General features: G+C 41.7%; 1 protein-coding gene across 12 annotated transcripts in view; it reads right to left on the bottom strand.

Annotated features, from left to right (window-relative positions):
- Positions 1-14,858, bottom strand: part of STIM1 (stromal interaction molecule 1) — a 228,975-nt gene that overhangs the window by 4,183 nt on the left and 209,934 nt on the right. For 2 of the 12 annotated variants that reach the window (XR_009454416.1, XM_059708616.1), the window contains exons 7-13: positions 13,929-14,106; positions 6,848-7,015; positions 6,261-6,361; positions 5,747-5,982; positions 4,453-4,545; positions 2,405-2,471; positions 79-115 (exon numbers count right to left, since the gene is read on the bottom strand). Coding sequence is in view for 10 of the 12 variants with exons in the window: in XM_059708616.1 (XP_059564599.1) it covers positions 79-115; positions 2,405-2,471; positions 4,453-4,545; positions 5,747-5,982; positions 6,261-6,361; positions 6,848-7,015; positions 13,929-14,106 (880 nt within the window). In the remaining 2 variants the exon portion in view is untranslated. Of the gene's footprint in view, positions 1-78; positions 116-2,092; positions 2,472-3,794; positions 3,914-4,452; positions 4,546-5,746; positions 5,983-6,260; positions 6,362-6,847; positions 7,016-13,928; positions 14,107-14,858 lie in introns of those variants that run through there. The other 10 variants (XR_009454417.1, XM_059708618.1, XM_059708612.1 and 7 more) reach the window with 6 other exon arrangements.

The raw sequence follows: 14,858 nt of genomic DNA, 5'->3' as shown, positions 1-14,858 counted from the left end.
ATCTTTGAGACAATTCAGGCCAGGGGTATCCCTCCCCAAAGGCTGGGCTGCCTTGGGCTCCCATCCCGAACTACTAACCTTACTAGAGAGCCTGTTAGCCTTTAGAGACGATCCTCTGGTGCATGGTGCAAAAGAAAATTAAGCAGTGAATAGGCCAAGTGGATGCAGGTACCTTCCCACCCACCCTCCCCACTGGCCTCAGCATGGGCCTTGGAACATGATATTCACAGCATCTCCTAGTGCCCCCAAACCAACTCAGTACTCTCCATCTGTTTTGGGAAAAAGCAGTCTCCTTGCCTGGGATTTTGGATGAAAATGAGGATGAGAATGAAGATGAGTAGCTCTGCTGAGCAATAATGCTAGTAAAGGCAGTTCCTTGTGAAAGAAAAAGGAACAGCCCTCAAGGATAACTATCCAGAGGTTCAAGGGGCAGAGCTAGAGAGCTTGGTATCCAGAGAGAGGCAGGACCAAAACGAAGCAACAGGGTAAGCAGGATGCAGCCCAAAGGCCAGGACTGGGCCATGGCTACAATTTCAGAGATGAGTGGCTCTTCCAGAGGAGATAGACTTTCTGAGGGTCCCTAAGCTATTCCAGACAACGTCAAGGCTACTATCTTGGATCCTCACCTACCATCTTGAGGTATCAACAGGGCAAGTCCCTACAACTGCCAAATCAAGCTGTGTGAGAAAGCTTCTTACCAATTCTTACATGACCTCGTGGAAGGACAAAAATATCCAACAGTATCCTAGAATGGAACACCAAGTTCCAGTCTATGTTCTGCTCCTAATTAGTTGTGGGGCCTGAGGAAACTACTCTACTGTTCAGAGCCTTAACTTCCTACTCTGACTATTTTGATGTCTGCCTCCCTACAAACTTTTCTTGTCCAAAACCCCTAAACATGTCTACCCTCTTCTGTTCCCTAATTCCAAGTGTCATCACAGACTCCTCCTCCTCCTCCATCCCTCATGGCCAGTACTAAATTAATCCTCTCCTTTCCATCCCAACACCTTATTACCTCCCCTAGTGGTCTACTACAATGACTTCCAAATTCCTGTTGTCTCCTCCTTTTCTTATTTAGACTACTAATATGTTATTTCTAAAATGGAAATCTGATCAATTAACTTCCTTGTGGAAATTCTTTTGCAGTTCTCTGTCTCTTACAGGGTAATGGCCAAAGCCCCTAGCCATTCAGAGCCCTTCATCATTCTAGCCTCATTTGCTATCCCTTCACACCAACACATATCCAATGTTCTAACTACAAATATCAGATTCTTTTGAATTTCCAATGTCTCTGCACATGTTTCCTCAGCTTAAAATACATTTTCTCCTTTTACTGTACACAGGATGTTAGCACAAATGCCATCTCTTTTGTGAAGTGTTCCACCCAAGTACACACTGTTAGTCTCTCCCTCCTCAGTACCCCCATAGCACTTAGCAAATTGTTCCATAATTATTTTTGTACCTCTCCCAGGTCAGACTGTAATCCTTGATGGCTGGGATTATTTATTATCATCTATGAATCCTCATGCCCAAGCAGAACCTGGCACAGAGTAGGTATCAATAAATGTTTGTTGAGCCATGACTGGTTTGGCTCAGTGGATGGCGCGTCGGCCTGCGGACTGAGGGGTCCCAGGTTCGATTCCGGTCAGGGGCATGTACTTGGTTGCGGGCACATCCCCAGTGGGAGGTGTGCAGGAGGCAGCTGATCGATGTTTCCCTCTCATCGATGTTTCTAACTCTCTGTCCCTCTCCCTTCCTCTCTGTAGAATATCAATAAAATATATTAAAAAAAAATAAAATAAATGTTTGTTGAAGTAAAGGAAGTGAGGTCTCCACTGAGATAACGAATGTAAAAGTTCATAGTTTAGGCAAAAGTGCTACAGGACCATGAGGGAGGGGGTTAGATTCAGCAAACCCCAAACACAGAAGGGAAGAAAGGTGTGAGGAGTTATGCTGACCTTAAGGAATCCCAGGGCTGAGAAAGGACACACTGCACACACCCCCACAGCTGACCAAGCAGCAGCCAGCAGGCAGAGGCCAAGGTAAAGGCAGTAGAAAGGAAAGGAAGGGAAGAAAGAGAGACAGCTGATACCCCAAGCTCTCTGATTGCCCAGGCATCACAGTGGTGCTGTCACAAGTGGATGGGTCAGAGGAGGGATCCATCTGGAGGAAATAGGAAGTGCTTTGGTGGTAATAAACAGGGTGGACATGGATGGTGGTGGTGGTGGTGGCGGCTGCGGTGGTGGTGGTGGTGGTAGAGGAGCAGGAAGAAGGAGAAGCAGAGGCAGATGGAGAGCTGGTCCCATGGCCTTCAGAACTGAAAGACTGTCCAGATGAAAGGCTGCGCATTCGCCGCAGAGATACCCGGCTTGTCAAGAAGTGGCCAGCCTCACCCTCTACCAACCTCTGAGATCCCAGGCCATGCTGTGGTTCCGTCAGGCGCTGCCGGACACTACTTTGCAGGCTTGGGGCTGCAAGGAAAGTGAAGACAGCATGAGGAAGGGCCAGCCTACTTTGGGCTAGCAGGCAAGCAGGTGTGCCCATGGAGAAATGCCTGCTGGAGACCACTCTGGGCCTCTAGTGCCCAATCTGAAGAATGGGACACCTCTTCCCCAAAACCTCCCACCAGGGGTCCTAAAAGGGGACATTGAAGATAAGGTGCCTGGGTCAGTTTTAGTGGCAATTCCCATGGAAAGTGACCAAGGGCCAACATTACTATAAAGGGATATGACAAGGCAGTTAGTGGGAGGACACAGGCAGGACAAGGTAGGATAGGGGTTAGGGGCAAGGTTCGGGAGAGCACTAAGAACCAGCCTTTCAGAAAGCCAACCTCAGGAAATAATTCATAGTTTAGACAAGGATTTATACACAAACATGTTCATCACATCATTATTAGTAATTGTGTGAAAGCAAAGACAAAGGTGGAACAATGAGACAATGATACTATACCCAGTTACTGGAAGACTATATACTTATTAAAAATGCTATTTATGAAAAGATTTTAAATGCACAGAAAAATGCCTATTAACTAGTTAACTGCCACGTGTCCAAAACGGAAACCATCCCCACATGCCACGATATTTTGAATTTAATTTAAAAAATCAATTTGCAAAGAATATTATAAAAATAAATACATTACAATTCGGATGTTCTTGAATATTTTCAGCTGAAAATTCTCACGAAAAAATGATTTTAAAGTTGGTGAGAGCTGCCACTTAGGGAAAACATTTTTTTTTTTTTTTATAGACGCATGTGGCGTGTGGGTAAGGTCCTCTGCTTGCATCTACAGACACTTATGGTGTACAAAGGGTTAAAATGCTCAGGGCAAACCAAAGGACACAACATTTTTTTTAAAAGAAATACCTAGAACTAGGGAATACAAAAGACTATAGAGTTTGAAACCAAGCCTTTCCACTGCTAGCTGTGACCTTGAGCAACTGACATTCCTATTTTAATGCCTAATTTATAAAATCCCGTAAGATGTCGGAAGGCTTCAAGATAATGTATTTAAAGTACCTGACACAGTTCAGGCACTCAGTAAATGGTAGTGGTTATCATTATCTTGACCACATAAAAATTATTTTAAAATCTCACAAGACTCATAGAAAAGGCGCTCATAAATGGTGGGACTATGGAGGCCTTTGTTGTGCTCATGCTTATTCTTTTTACTTCTTGAATTTCCTCTAATAAACATGTAAACAACAAAGAACCAGCTCTTGAATCAATGCTACAAATCAGGCTCTTGGAAGATGATGGCCACCATGCCCAGTGAAGGGGGCTACATGGGCACCAGGTAACGCAGGAATGTGCTAGAGCATTCCCTTTGGGCTCACTCCCAGCCCCAGCTGAAAACAAAATTCACACCTTTGTTTTTTCTCCTCTACCTTGATAGATGGGCTTCCCTGCCTTCTCCCTAAAAAATAGGAGAAAGGGCCAGGTTATAAGGATGGCAGAAACCTTAGAAGGACCACCAGGGAGAAAGCAAAAGTCCATGGTGATGGAGAGCTGGGGAAGCAAGGCTTCTATGGCTGGTGGCCTTCAAGGCATGAAAGCAGAGTGGAAGAGGAAAAGGAAGCATGAAATAGGGAGGGAGAAAAAAGGGGAAACAGAGAAATAAGGGAAAAACATGAAAAAGAGAAATGAGGAGAATCTTTCCTTCCCTCTTTCCATCCTAGCCCAGCTGGAAGAAGGGCCACCAGGACATCTGTCTAGCTGGGCTAAAAGGAGAAGCCTAGGCCTTCCATCACCATGGGTATTCTCTCCAGCCCTCATCTGAGCAGGCTGATTCTTCTCACCCCCGAACCTCTCCCTGCAGTTAGTAGGGACAGTGCTTAGGGAATTGAGGGAGCAGGCAGGGGAGTGAGGCAGGCAGGAGAAGGGGCCCGTGGGATAGGAGTGTTGGTTTAGTCCCCAAAGTCGGAAAAACAAAAGCCCCAAAGGGGATCCTCAAACCGGGGTATTTCCAGAGGGACTGATCATCCGAGCCGGCGGATGTTGAGCAGAGAGAGCGGTCACTGAACCTACGCCCCATCAGCCAGGCAGCATCTAGGGTCCAACAGCCAGGCCAAAAGGAGAAGAGAATCTGATTTACAGAGGGCTTCAGCTTGCCCATCAATAGGATAAGGGAAGGGCCAGGGGGCAAAGGGGTGGGTAGCTCAGAGCTAATGATGGGCCCTCCCAACCCAGAGAACATAGGAGCCTTTAGATCAAGGATCAGGCTCTGCCTGCCAGTGATTCTAACCTTGTTGCCTTTGAGTAGAAGCCCTGAAAAGGTATCAGAACAGGGAGATAAAGAGTCTTGGCCAGAGGCAAAGTATCATTGAAAATTTTACAAATAAGTCCTGTCTGGAGCTGGAATCCATCGTGATTAAAGTATCTGGATTTCTGAAAGTGAGGCCCTAATCCAGCCCCAGGATTTTGCCATCCCTTCTGCACCCATGAGATATGGCCCAGAAAAACAGATTTTTTATAAGGCTCTAGTCTATGTATGTAAAATAGCCTCTGATCCAGAGAAAACCTCAACTGGGCCAGTAAGGATTAAGTTCCTTTGTTCACTGAGGAATTCCCACAGTGTTGTCTCTTTCAACTCTGTTCTACTCAGCTCTTATCACTCACAGAGGAGACAACAGAGGAAAGGAAAAAGACCCAGGACAGAGGGTGGGGAGGTCCAAGAGTTCAGGTGGAAAACCAGACATGCTTGCACAGGAGACCTCTCCTGGACAAGAATGTCTTTCTGGTTTGGAAGATTTAGGGCTATATCACTTTAAGGAACTGTTGCTTCCTGGGGTCTCACACAAAAAGCCAGAGAGGAAGAGACATCATTCTATTCATCTACATTAGCAATTAAGAATAATGTATATAAAGTGAAAACAAATAAAAGCAATAAAATAAATGAGTTAAAATAAATGCCATTTTTATATCATGAACCACTAAGGAGAGTATTTTTACAAAGGTAGATGGGGGAGGGCAAAGGTAAATAAAGGGATTTAAAAAGCACAGAGTGAGGGGAGACACACTTAATACAATAAACCCAGAGGGCAGACAGCATAAAGCAAGGAAAAAAACACTGAAAGGACAACTATAAAGGAATATCTGGTGAAAATTGTGCTTTAACCAAGGTTATGAGTTGAACTGTCTTCCTTGGTATCTGCTCCATGTGCTGTTTAAGCATGGCAGTGGCCAATGACTTAAACCTGTGTGTACATCAAAGGCTCCTTTCCTCATCCCCACCCAAGAGATCACCTACACTGCATGGACAAGGGTGACACAATCTCCTCATCCATGTCATCCACGTCGTCAGTCATGATGAAGTGAGCAGGGTTGTGACGTGTACTGCCCATCCAGTTGGGGTCTATGTTGAGGGCAGCCACCAGTGAGTGGATGCCAGGGTTATTGACAATCTGGAAGCCACAGAGGATTTCAATCTGCTGCCAACGGTGCAGGCGCTCCCGCAGAGCTGCTGTCACCTCACTCAGAGCTTGCCTGAGGACAGAAAAAAGAGAAAGCAGGCATGGGCTGGGTGTGAGCCTGAATAGGAACGAGGTCTCTTAGAGGAACAACTTGAGAGATATGTATAAATAAGAAACACAATTAAATCATAAACCTAAGAATAAGGTCGGAGCTAGATAAGGGCTGGGAGAGGAGACCAGAGCTGTCCTGATATCAATGAAGAAGTAGAATTGGGGTTGGAAGCCCTGCATACCCTCGAATTCTGAGATTGGGATGGACACCGCCAGAGCCGGGCAACAGGTGCTACTTACTTAGCCGTTAGGATTTTGTGATCCACATCATCTAGGGAAGAGCTGTGGGCCACGTGGAAGGTGCCAAAGAGTGTGTTTCTCTTCTTTTTTATTTTCTCAGCCTGCAAAGATGAGACCCTCAGATTTAAAAAAAGCAGGGATTAGAGTTTGAGGAATATCTTTCTGCTATCACAGTTTAGGCTGCACAAGAAAAAGGAAGAGAAGATGGGAAAGGGAAAATGAAGGCAAGGGGAGGGAAAGAGTAGAGGAAGAAAGAAATTAGAGGAAACAAGAAAAGCAAAAAGATCCCCTGTCAGTACCCTAGCACCAGGAGGATGCTGCCCCCGTGAGTCTATGGCTGGCAGTCTTCCGTATGCCTGCCTCCATTTGCTTCATCTTTCCTAGAAGGCAAGTGGGATACCCCCACACCCTCATTCCCTGCTCCAGAAGCTTAAAGAAATTATTAGGAGCTGTGTATTAGGAAAAGAAAGGGAACCCAGCACTAGGATCTCTCTTTGTCCAACAGTAAGGATAGGGAGAGGCAGAAAGGAGGAAGGCAGATGAAAGGGAGGGAGGTGAAAAGAGGGCAGCCTGAGAGCATGTCTTACCCCCTCCTTGGCCACCAGCAGCTGTTTCTCAGCACTTTGCTTCTTGATGTTGTAGTACTGCACCTCCACCTCATGTGTCAACTGTAGCCACTTCTGAAGGGCATCTGGAGCATACCAGGAGCTGTGTGACTCCAGCTCCTTCTCTGCTTTTCTCAAGGCCTCTCGAACCTGTGTAGCCAAGAGGATGTAAGTCCATTTACTACTACATGACCTCTCCAATACCTCTGTATCATACTTCAGAGTTCTTTAAAAAAATATATTTTTACTGATTTCAGAGTGAAAGGGGGAGAGAGAGCGATAGAAACATCAATCATAAGAGAGAATCATTGATCAGCTGCCTCCTGCACACCCCCTATTGGGGATCAAGCCCGCAACCCGGGCATGTGCCCCTGACCAGAATTGAACCTGGGGACTCTTTAGTCCACAGGCCCAGCTCTATCCACTGAGCCAAACCAGCTACAGCAGAATTCAGAGTTCTTAATCTGCTATCTTATATGAGCTTTATAATTCTCCAAAGAGGGAGAAAGGGCAAGGATTATTCTCTGTATTTTATATACAAGGAAGCAAGCTCAAGAGGAGGCGCTCAAGAGGAAAAAAGCAACCTACTCAAGGTCACACAGAAAGTACAGCAATCCCCCTTATCCACAAGGATTAAGTTTCAAGACCCCCAATGGATGCCTCAAACCATAGGTAGTGCGACATCCTGTATATACTATAACTTCTCCTATATGAGCATACTTGTTTTATTGCACTTCACTTTATTGCACTTCCCAGATTTTGTGTATTTTACAGATTGAAGGCAGACTCCCCTCCAGCAAAAAGATTATAACTGGCTTTATTGCAGTGGTCTAGAACCAAACCCACAATATCTTCGAGGCATGCCTCTACATACATACACTTCACAGCTTCTTTTTAGCATATCTAAATTGCCAGCATCACTACTCTTGCACTTTCGGGCCATTAGGAAGTAAAATAAAGGTTACTTGAACACAAGTACTGAGATACCAGGACAGTCAATCTGATAACCAACATAGCTATTAAGTGATTACTTGGCAAGTAGCATAGATAGTGTAGATACACTGGACAAAGGGATGATTCATGTCCCAGGTGGAACAGAATGGGACAGCACAAGATTTCATCACACTACTCAGAGCCGTGTGCAATTTAAAACTTGTGAATTGTTTATTTCTGTAATTTTCCATTTAATATAGTTGAATTGCTATAGAAAGCAAAACTTCAGGTAAGAGGGGACTACAGTAGTATCAACCAGAACTCAAATTGAGGTTTTTTGGCTACCAGGCTAGAGCACTCTTTTTCCACTTATTAGCTGCTTTTCCTGGTCATGCAGCCAACTTCAGTAATCTTCCCTCTCACTTGAGGCACAGGTCAGCTCAATGAATAATCATCTTTCCAAGAGTTGGACCTCAAGACATCACAATGTGGCAAAAACAAAACAAAACAAACAAACAAAAAACCCACTTGATTAGGAATTCAGAAGACTGGTTCTGGTACCTGGTCTATCATTCAGCTAGCGGTGTGACCCTGTGCTTCCTAAACCAGATCTCAATTCAGTTTGAGGAAAGACTTTCTGGATCTCAGGAGAGAGTGGGCTCTCCATCAGGAGAGTCATATGAAGATCTCATGTCATGACACCTTAAAAAATAATTGCTATTCCAGAAAGGAATTGACCTGAATGAGCTCCAAAGTCTCCTCTACCCAGATGATTCTCCCACTGAGCAGACAGATAGGCTTTGAAGGGCATTCTCTACAAGGTGAGAAGACAAGAAGCATGCTTACACCTAACAATGAGCATTGCCAACCGAGGCCAAGACATGAACGGACAATGTATAAGCCTAAATCTCCTCACTGACTTCTCAGCAGGATCATTCAATGAAGCGGACAATCACAAGGCACTCAAATGAGAAAGGTCTGAAAATACATACTGGTAGTACACACACTAATGGTTTGCAACTCATTCAGGTTACCAGTATAAGTGATCCACTACTCTCCCATCTGGATACTGACCTTCAGCTGCTCAGAATCCCAGCAAAAAGGGATTGAAAGCCATCTCACTGTGACCAAATTCAGCCAATGGGACAAGTATCCCATAGCAGGCCTGAGGTCCTCTCGACAGCCTAAGATAGGCCAGGAAGGCCTTAACTAAAGACAGAACACCTTTATTCTTTAGTGAGCCAATAAGAGGGTCAATCTTCACTTGGATTTTGTTCCGTGAAAAAGAAACTAGAAAATGGCCCACTCCTGCCTTTGTATACTTAAAATGAAGGATCTATCTTAGAGTCTAATACAGCAAGTCTGCAAGTATATGATCAAGTTCTACATTAAAATCAGTTTAAGGAATAGAATAAGCTAAGAAAGGGAGAATGGAGAGAGAAAAGAAAAAAGAGACCAAATAGACAGGAATGTGGTAGTTGGGGGAGGCACAAAAAGGGTTAACCTAACAGGCTCAAAAACTGTTTAATGGGAGAAATAATTACAAAATAGGAAACAGGGAATGAGGAGATAGGAGACAAAGAGACAGCAGACATATCTTGTGCATACAACTAACAATTGCCTGAAGGAGAAGACAACAGATAAGGGCTAGGACAAGTCAGAGTTTACAGTCCTATTCTTTTATTCTATGCCTGTGTTTCTCAGCCTTGTCACATACACTGGGATCACGTGGGGAACTTTAAAAATGCTGATATCTGGACTGTAACCCAGATTCTGATTTCACTGAGCCAGTATGTTGGCTTGATCATCAAACAATTTTTAATGCTTTTTATGTGTTTCTAAAATGTACCAATGTTAACCACTAATCTATGTGCTTTAAAGTATTATCACCTGACTTTCACCTCCACATAGAATGCAGTAGGTCATGTCAAAAGATTAATTCTGATCAAATACAACATCTGGGAAAAGCTTAGTATAAGTTATAAAATTTTTGAAAGGTAAATTTTTGTAATTATGAAACATTTTCAAAGACATAGAGCTGTAGGAGCAGTAAAGATTAGGCCAGCAGTTACCAAACTGTGATCCATGGATCTCTGAATGTCCCCAAGACCTTTTCAGAGCATCTGTAAGGTCAAAAACTATTTTCACAATACTAAAAATTATTTACCCTTTTCACTCCCTTTCTTTCACAACTGAACTGTGGAGTTCTCCAGAGGCTACATGATGAGTGATATCGCAACAGATTAAATATAGACATTAATATAAGAAGCCTGCAGCATATTAAGCCAGACATTTAAAATTGCAAAATTATTTTTAAAAATCACTCTTCTCATTAAATTATTTCTACTTTGGAAAACCTAGTCATTTTTTATAAAAAATGCAGTATTTGTGTTAACATGTAAGAAATTTAATATTCTTTTAAATTAATTAATAATTTTTTTTTAACTTTCCAAGTTTTAATTTTTTAAAAAATTTATTTGATTTTAGAAAGAGGGGAAGGGAGAAAGAGAGACAGAAAGAGGGGGGGGGGGGGGGAGAAAAAACCAAACCATTGATTTGTTGTTCCACTTATTTACACATTCCTTGGTTGTTTCTTGTATGTGCCCTGAGCAAGGATCTAACCTGCAACATTGGCATATCTGGACAATGCACTAACCAACTGAGCTACCTGGTCAGGGTCCCAGTTCTAATTTCTTACAGGGTAAATAGCAACATGTTGCCCCCCATGAAAATATTCTCTGAGGTCCTAAATAATTTTTTAAGAGTAAAAGGGTCCTGAGGCCAGAAAGTTTGAGAACCACTAGACTAGATGAACTAAAATTCCAGAGAGGGAAAAGCCTTTCTAGAGGGAACTGGCAATTGTCATCCATTTTCTTCCCTGAAGGCATTTGATGATACTAGGTGAGGACTGAGAATTTGGTCTGGGCCAGGCAGAAGGACTCCACTGGGAGACAGAGAAACAGTCTAGCTTTTGTTCATAGTACAGTACTAGTCTAACAAATTGGAAATTAAGGGGTCCCCAACATACATCCAGCTTTCTTTGTTGGGCATTTACTGAATCCTAGAGCTGTGCAGGAGAATAGGTAGCTAGGCCAAAGAATGAAACAAAATCTCCCATATTTTCATAATGCTTAGGAGGCAAAATATTGCAAGGAGGGGACCTGCCTCAAACATACAGCGTTCCCCTTAAGACATCTGCAAAATTTTGAAGCTATGAGGAGCAGGAGACTAAAGAGCTAAATTCAAAATCTCCAAGTGGCAGAAATGAAATATCTCATAGTCTTTCAGGATTAAGAGAAGGAAATCCACCAGCTCTCATAAAAAGTTAGGAAAGGGCTTGCCTGAGAAACTGTGACAAATGAGTGCTAGACCAAGTCTTACTAAAACTACAACCCAGTTCCAAAAGAGCTCAATCTCTGATTGGCTTGAGGTGATTAGGTCCTCACCTTATATACCTAACAGAATGAAGGGAAACCCTATATCTGATGGAATTTAAATCATCTGGAACCTCTTTTTTTTTTTTTTTGTATATGCTGCCCAGCATTTTAAAAAAATAAATTACTAGATATGAGAAGAAGCAGGAAAATATAACCAATAATCAAGATAAAGAATTTCTATAAATGATTCAGATATTAGAGTTACCAGACCAGGACTTTAAAATAAGCACAAGTGAAAAGTTAAATAACATAATAGCAAAAGATAAACACAAAGCATAAGTGAAAATATAGAAATTTTAGAAAGGGAACCAGAACTATAAAAGAATAAAATGGACATTCTAGAACTGAAAATACATTATCTGAGAGGAGGATTCCACTAAATGGCTTAAATAGTGCAGTGTTCACAGCAGAATACAGGATTAGAGAATTCATGGATAGATCAATAGAAAATAATCAAACCAAAGCATGGAGAGAAGAGAACAGAGCTGAGCCTAAGAGACAAATGGAATATAGTTAAAAAGTCAAACATAAATATTGGATTCCCAGAAGGAGAGCAGAGAATGGAGCAGAAGCAATATGTGAACACTAAAGAAAATGTGTATTTTATAATTGTTAGGTAAAATGCTCTTGATGTTGTTAAGGTCCAACTGAATAATCATGTTTAAATATTTTATATCCTTACTGATGTCTTTGGGTGCTTATTATTGAGAAAGGTATAATAAAATCTCTCATTTTGATTATGAATTTGTCTATTATCCTTCTAGTTTTTACAATTTTGTGTTATATATTTTTAAACAGGTATATCCAAACTAAAGATTGTAATATATTACTGTTGAACTCACACACTTATCATTAAGGAATATGTTTTTGTCTCTATAATACTTCTTGCACTAAAGTCTACTTTTGTCTAATATTGATATATTACCTCTGCTTTATTTTGCTTAGTGTTTGTATCATATATCGTATCTCCTCCTTTTGCTTTTAACCGTTTTGTATCCTTATACTTAAAGTGTATCTTTTACAAATAGCGTATAGGTGGGTTTTGTTTTTTACCCAGTCTGACACTCTTTGCCTTTCAATTGTATTGTTTAGCCTGTTTACATACACCAAGTCTGAGCATGTTTGAAAGGACTGAAACCATACAACATATGTTCTCTGACTAGAGTGAAATTAAACTGGAAATCAAGGAGAAAGATAATCAGAACAGTCTACAAGTGTTTGAAAATTAAGCAACACACTTCTAATAGCCATGGGGCAAAAAAGGAATTGCAATGAAAATTAGAAAATCTTTTGAACTGAATGATAATGAAAATATGAAATATCAAAACTTGGTAAATGCAGCAAAAACAGTGCTAAGATGGAAGTTTATAGCTTTAAATGTAAGATTAAGAGTTTAAAAATCAATGACCGAATCTTCCACCTCAAGAAGCTAGAAAAATAAGAGCAAGTTAAAAAAAAAAAAAAAAGACTTCTACCCTGAAAACTATAAAATGTTGCTATGAGCAATTTTAAAAGGCCTAAATAAGTGACAGGATAAACAATGCTCATGGATTGGAAGAATCACTCAGTTAAAATGTCAATTTTCCCCCTACCTTAATCTATACGTTCAATTCTAACACAATAAAAATTCCAGCCGGACGTTTTTTTTTGGAGGGAGAAGGTGCAGTGGAATGACAAGCTAACAGGGAAATGCAAAGAACCAAGAAGAGCCAAGGCCATCTTTAGGAAGAATAAAGCTGGAGAGTCCCAAATAGAAAGGTCAATGAATTTAAGGAAAGGTGTTCAATATTATTAATCATTAAGGAAATGAAAATTAAAAGCACAATGAGATACCACTACATCCATACCAGAATGTGTAAAATTAAAATGCCTAAAAAATACCAAGGTTGTAGTTCAACTACAACTCTCACACATTGCTGGTGGCAGTGTATATTGGCACAGCTATTTCAAAAACCTGTCTAGCAGTTTCTAATAAAGCTAACAGAAATAAGTGCTATGCCCACCAAGAGACATGTGCAAGAAGGTTCACAGCACTGTGATTCACAAGAGGCAAAAAACTGCAAACAACGCAAATGTCCATCAGAGGAGAACAGATAAATAACTATAGTATATAATGATTATTACTCAGCAATGTAAATAAGCCAGAAATCACTTTATGCAATAACATAAATGACTCTTACAGACATAATGTTGAAAGAAACCAAACACACAAGAATATATACCATATAATGCCATTTATATGAAGCTCAAAATCAGATGAGACTAATTTGGTTTAGAGATTATGACCATAATTCACTTTTGGAAGGAATAGTGACAGTTGATAGGGATAGCCAAAAGTGACCCTTCTGGGGTGTTTAAAAGATCCTGTATTTTGATCTGGATGGTGGTTACACAGGTATATGCACAAGTAAAAGCTTGCCAGCTGTATACTTATAATCTCTTCACTTGAATCCATGTAAATATCTCAATAAAAAAAGAACAAAATAATTGTTCTCACCTGTTACCCACTGTTCTTTGAAAATCACAGTGACCATTTTTTTTGCAACTTTTCCACTATTCTTACTGGTAAGAGTCTAGTAACTCTTCAAGATATTCTTTGAGCCACATTTCAAAGTCCTTACACACGAAACTTTTCGGCCAGACTTTTGGCCCCTCCCCTTACCCATTGTGTCTAAGAATGTGTAGTCTCCTACCTGCTCCAGCTCCTCCTCAGCATATTTTTGGCGACTCCGCTCATTTTCAGTGCCCTCCCGCAGCTCCTTCAGTCGCTGGGCTTCCTGCTTGGCAATGTTGATCTCATCTCGCAGCTTCTTCTCCAGGTGGACCTTCTCCACTTCCACTGTGCGGTGCTCCTCCTGGGCCTTGTGCAGCCTGGGGGGCGATGAGGGAGCTGGAGGAGGCCAGGCAACAGGGTACCAGCCACCACGCCATGAGTCATGGCATCAAAGAGGAAACTGAGGGCTCCAGCACTCAGCACATACTCTCTTTATTCTGCTGACTCTCTGGCTCTAAGTTAGTTCAGTGCCAACAGAAACCAGTCATTACCACAATTCTTATACTGGCCATCCTTTTGCTGCCAGTAATAAAATCTGTGAAGCTAGGTTCCCAGGTATCTGAACCCTTCCTCTAAGGCAGTGGTTCTCAACCTTCCTAATGCCGCGACCCTTTAATACAGTTCCTCATGTTGTGATGACCCCAACCATAAAATTATTTTCGTTGCTACTTCATAACTGTAATTTTGCTACTGTTAGGAATCATAATGTAAATATCTGATATGCAGGACGTATTTTCATTGTTACAAATTGAACATAATTAAAGCATAGTGGTTAATCACAAAAACAATATGTAATTATATATGTGCTTTCCGATGGTCTTAGGCGACCCCTGTGAAAGGGTCGTTTGACCCCTAAAGGGATCGCGACCCACGGGTTGAGAACCGCTGCTCTAAGGTGTCTGACATGCTAAAATTATAACAACGATTAGTTTACAAGATATTTCACATTTGCCTCCCTGCAGATAATGATATATTGTATCATTATCAGTCTAAAACAGGTGTGGATATAAAGGCTTGGAGAGGGGAAGTAACTGCAGATAGAAGTGAGAATAGAATTCCAGTCTGTATG

Source organism: Myotis daubentonii, chromosome 9 (genome assembly GCF_963259705.1).
Source record: "Myotis daubentonii chromosome 9, mMyoDau2.1, whole genome shotgun sequence".
NCBI classification, from domain to species: domain Eukaryota; kingdom Metazoa; phylum Chordata; class Mammalia; order Chiroptera; family Vespertilionidae; genus Myotis; species Myotis daubentonii.
The sequence above is the reverse complement of the archived record's forward strand: the minus strand, read 5'-3'. Positions and strand labels throughout refer to the sequence as shown.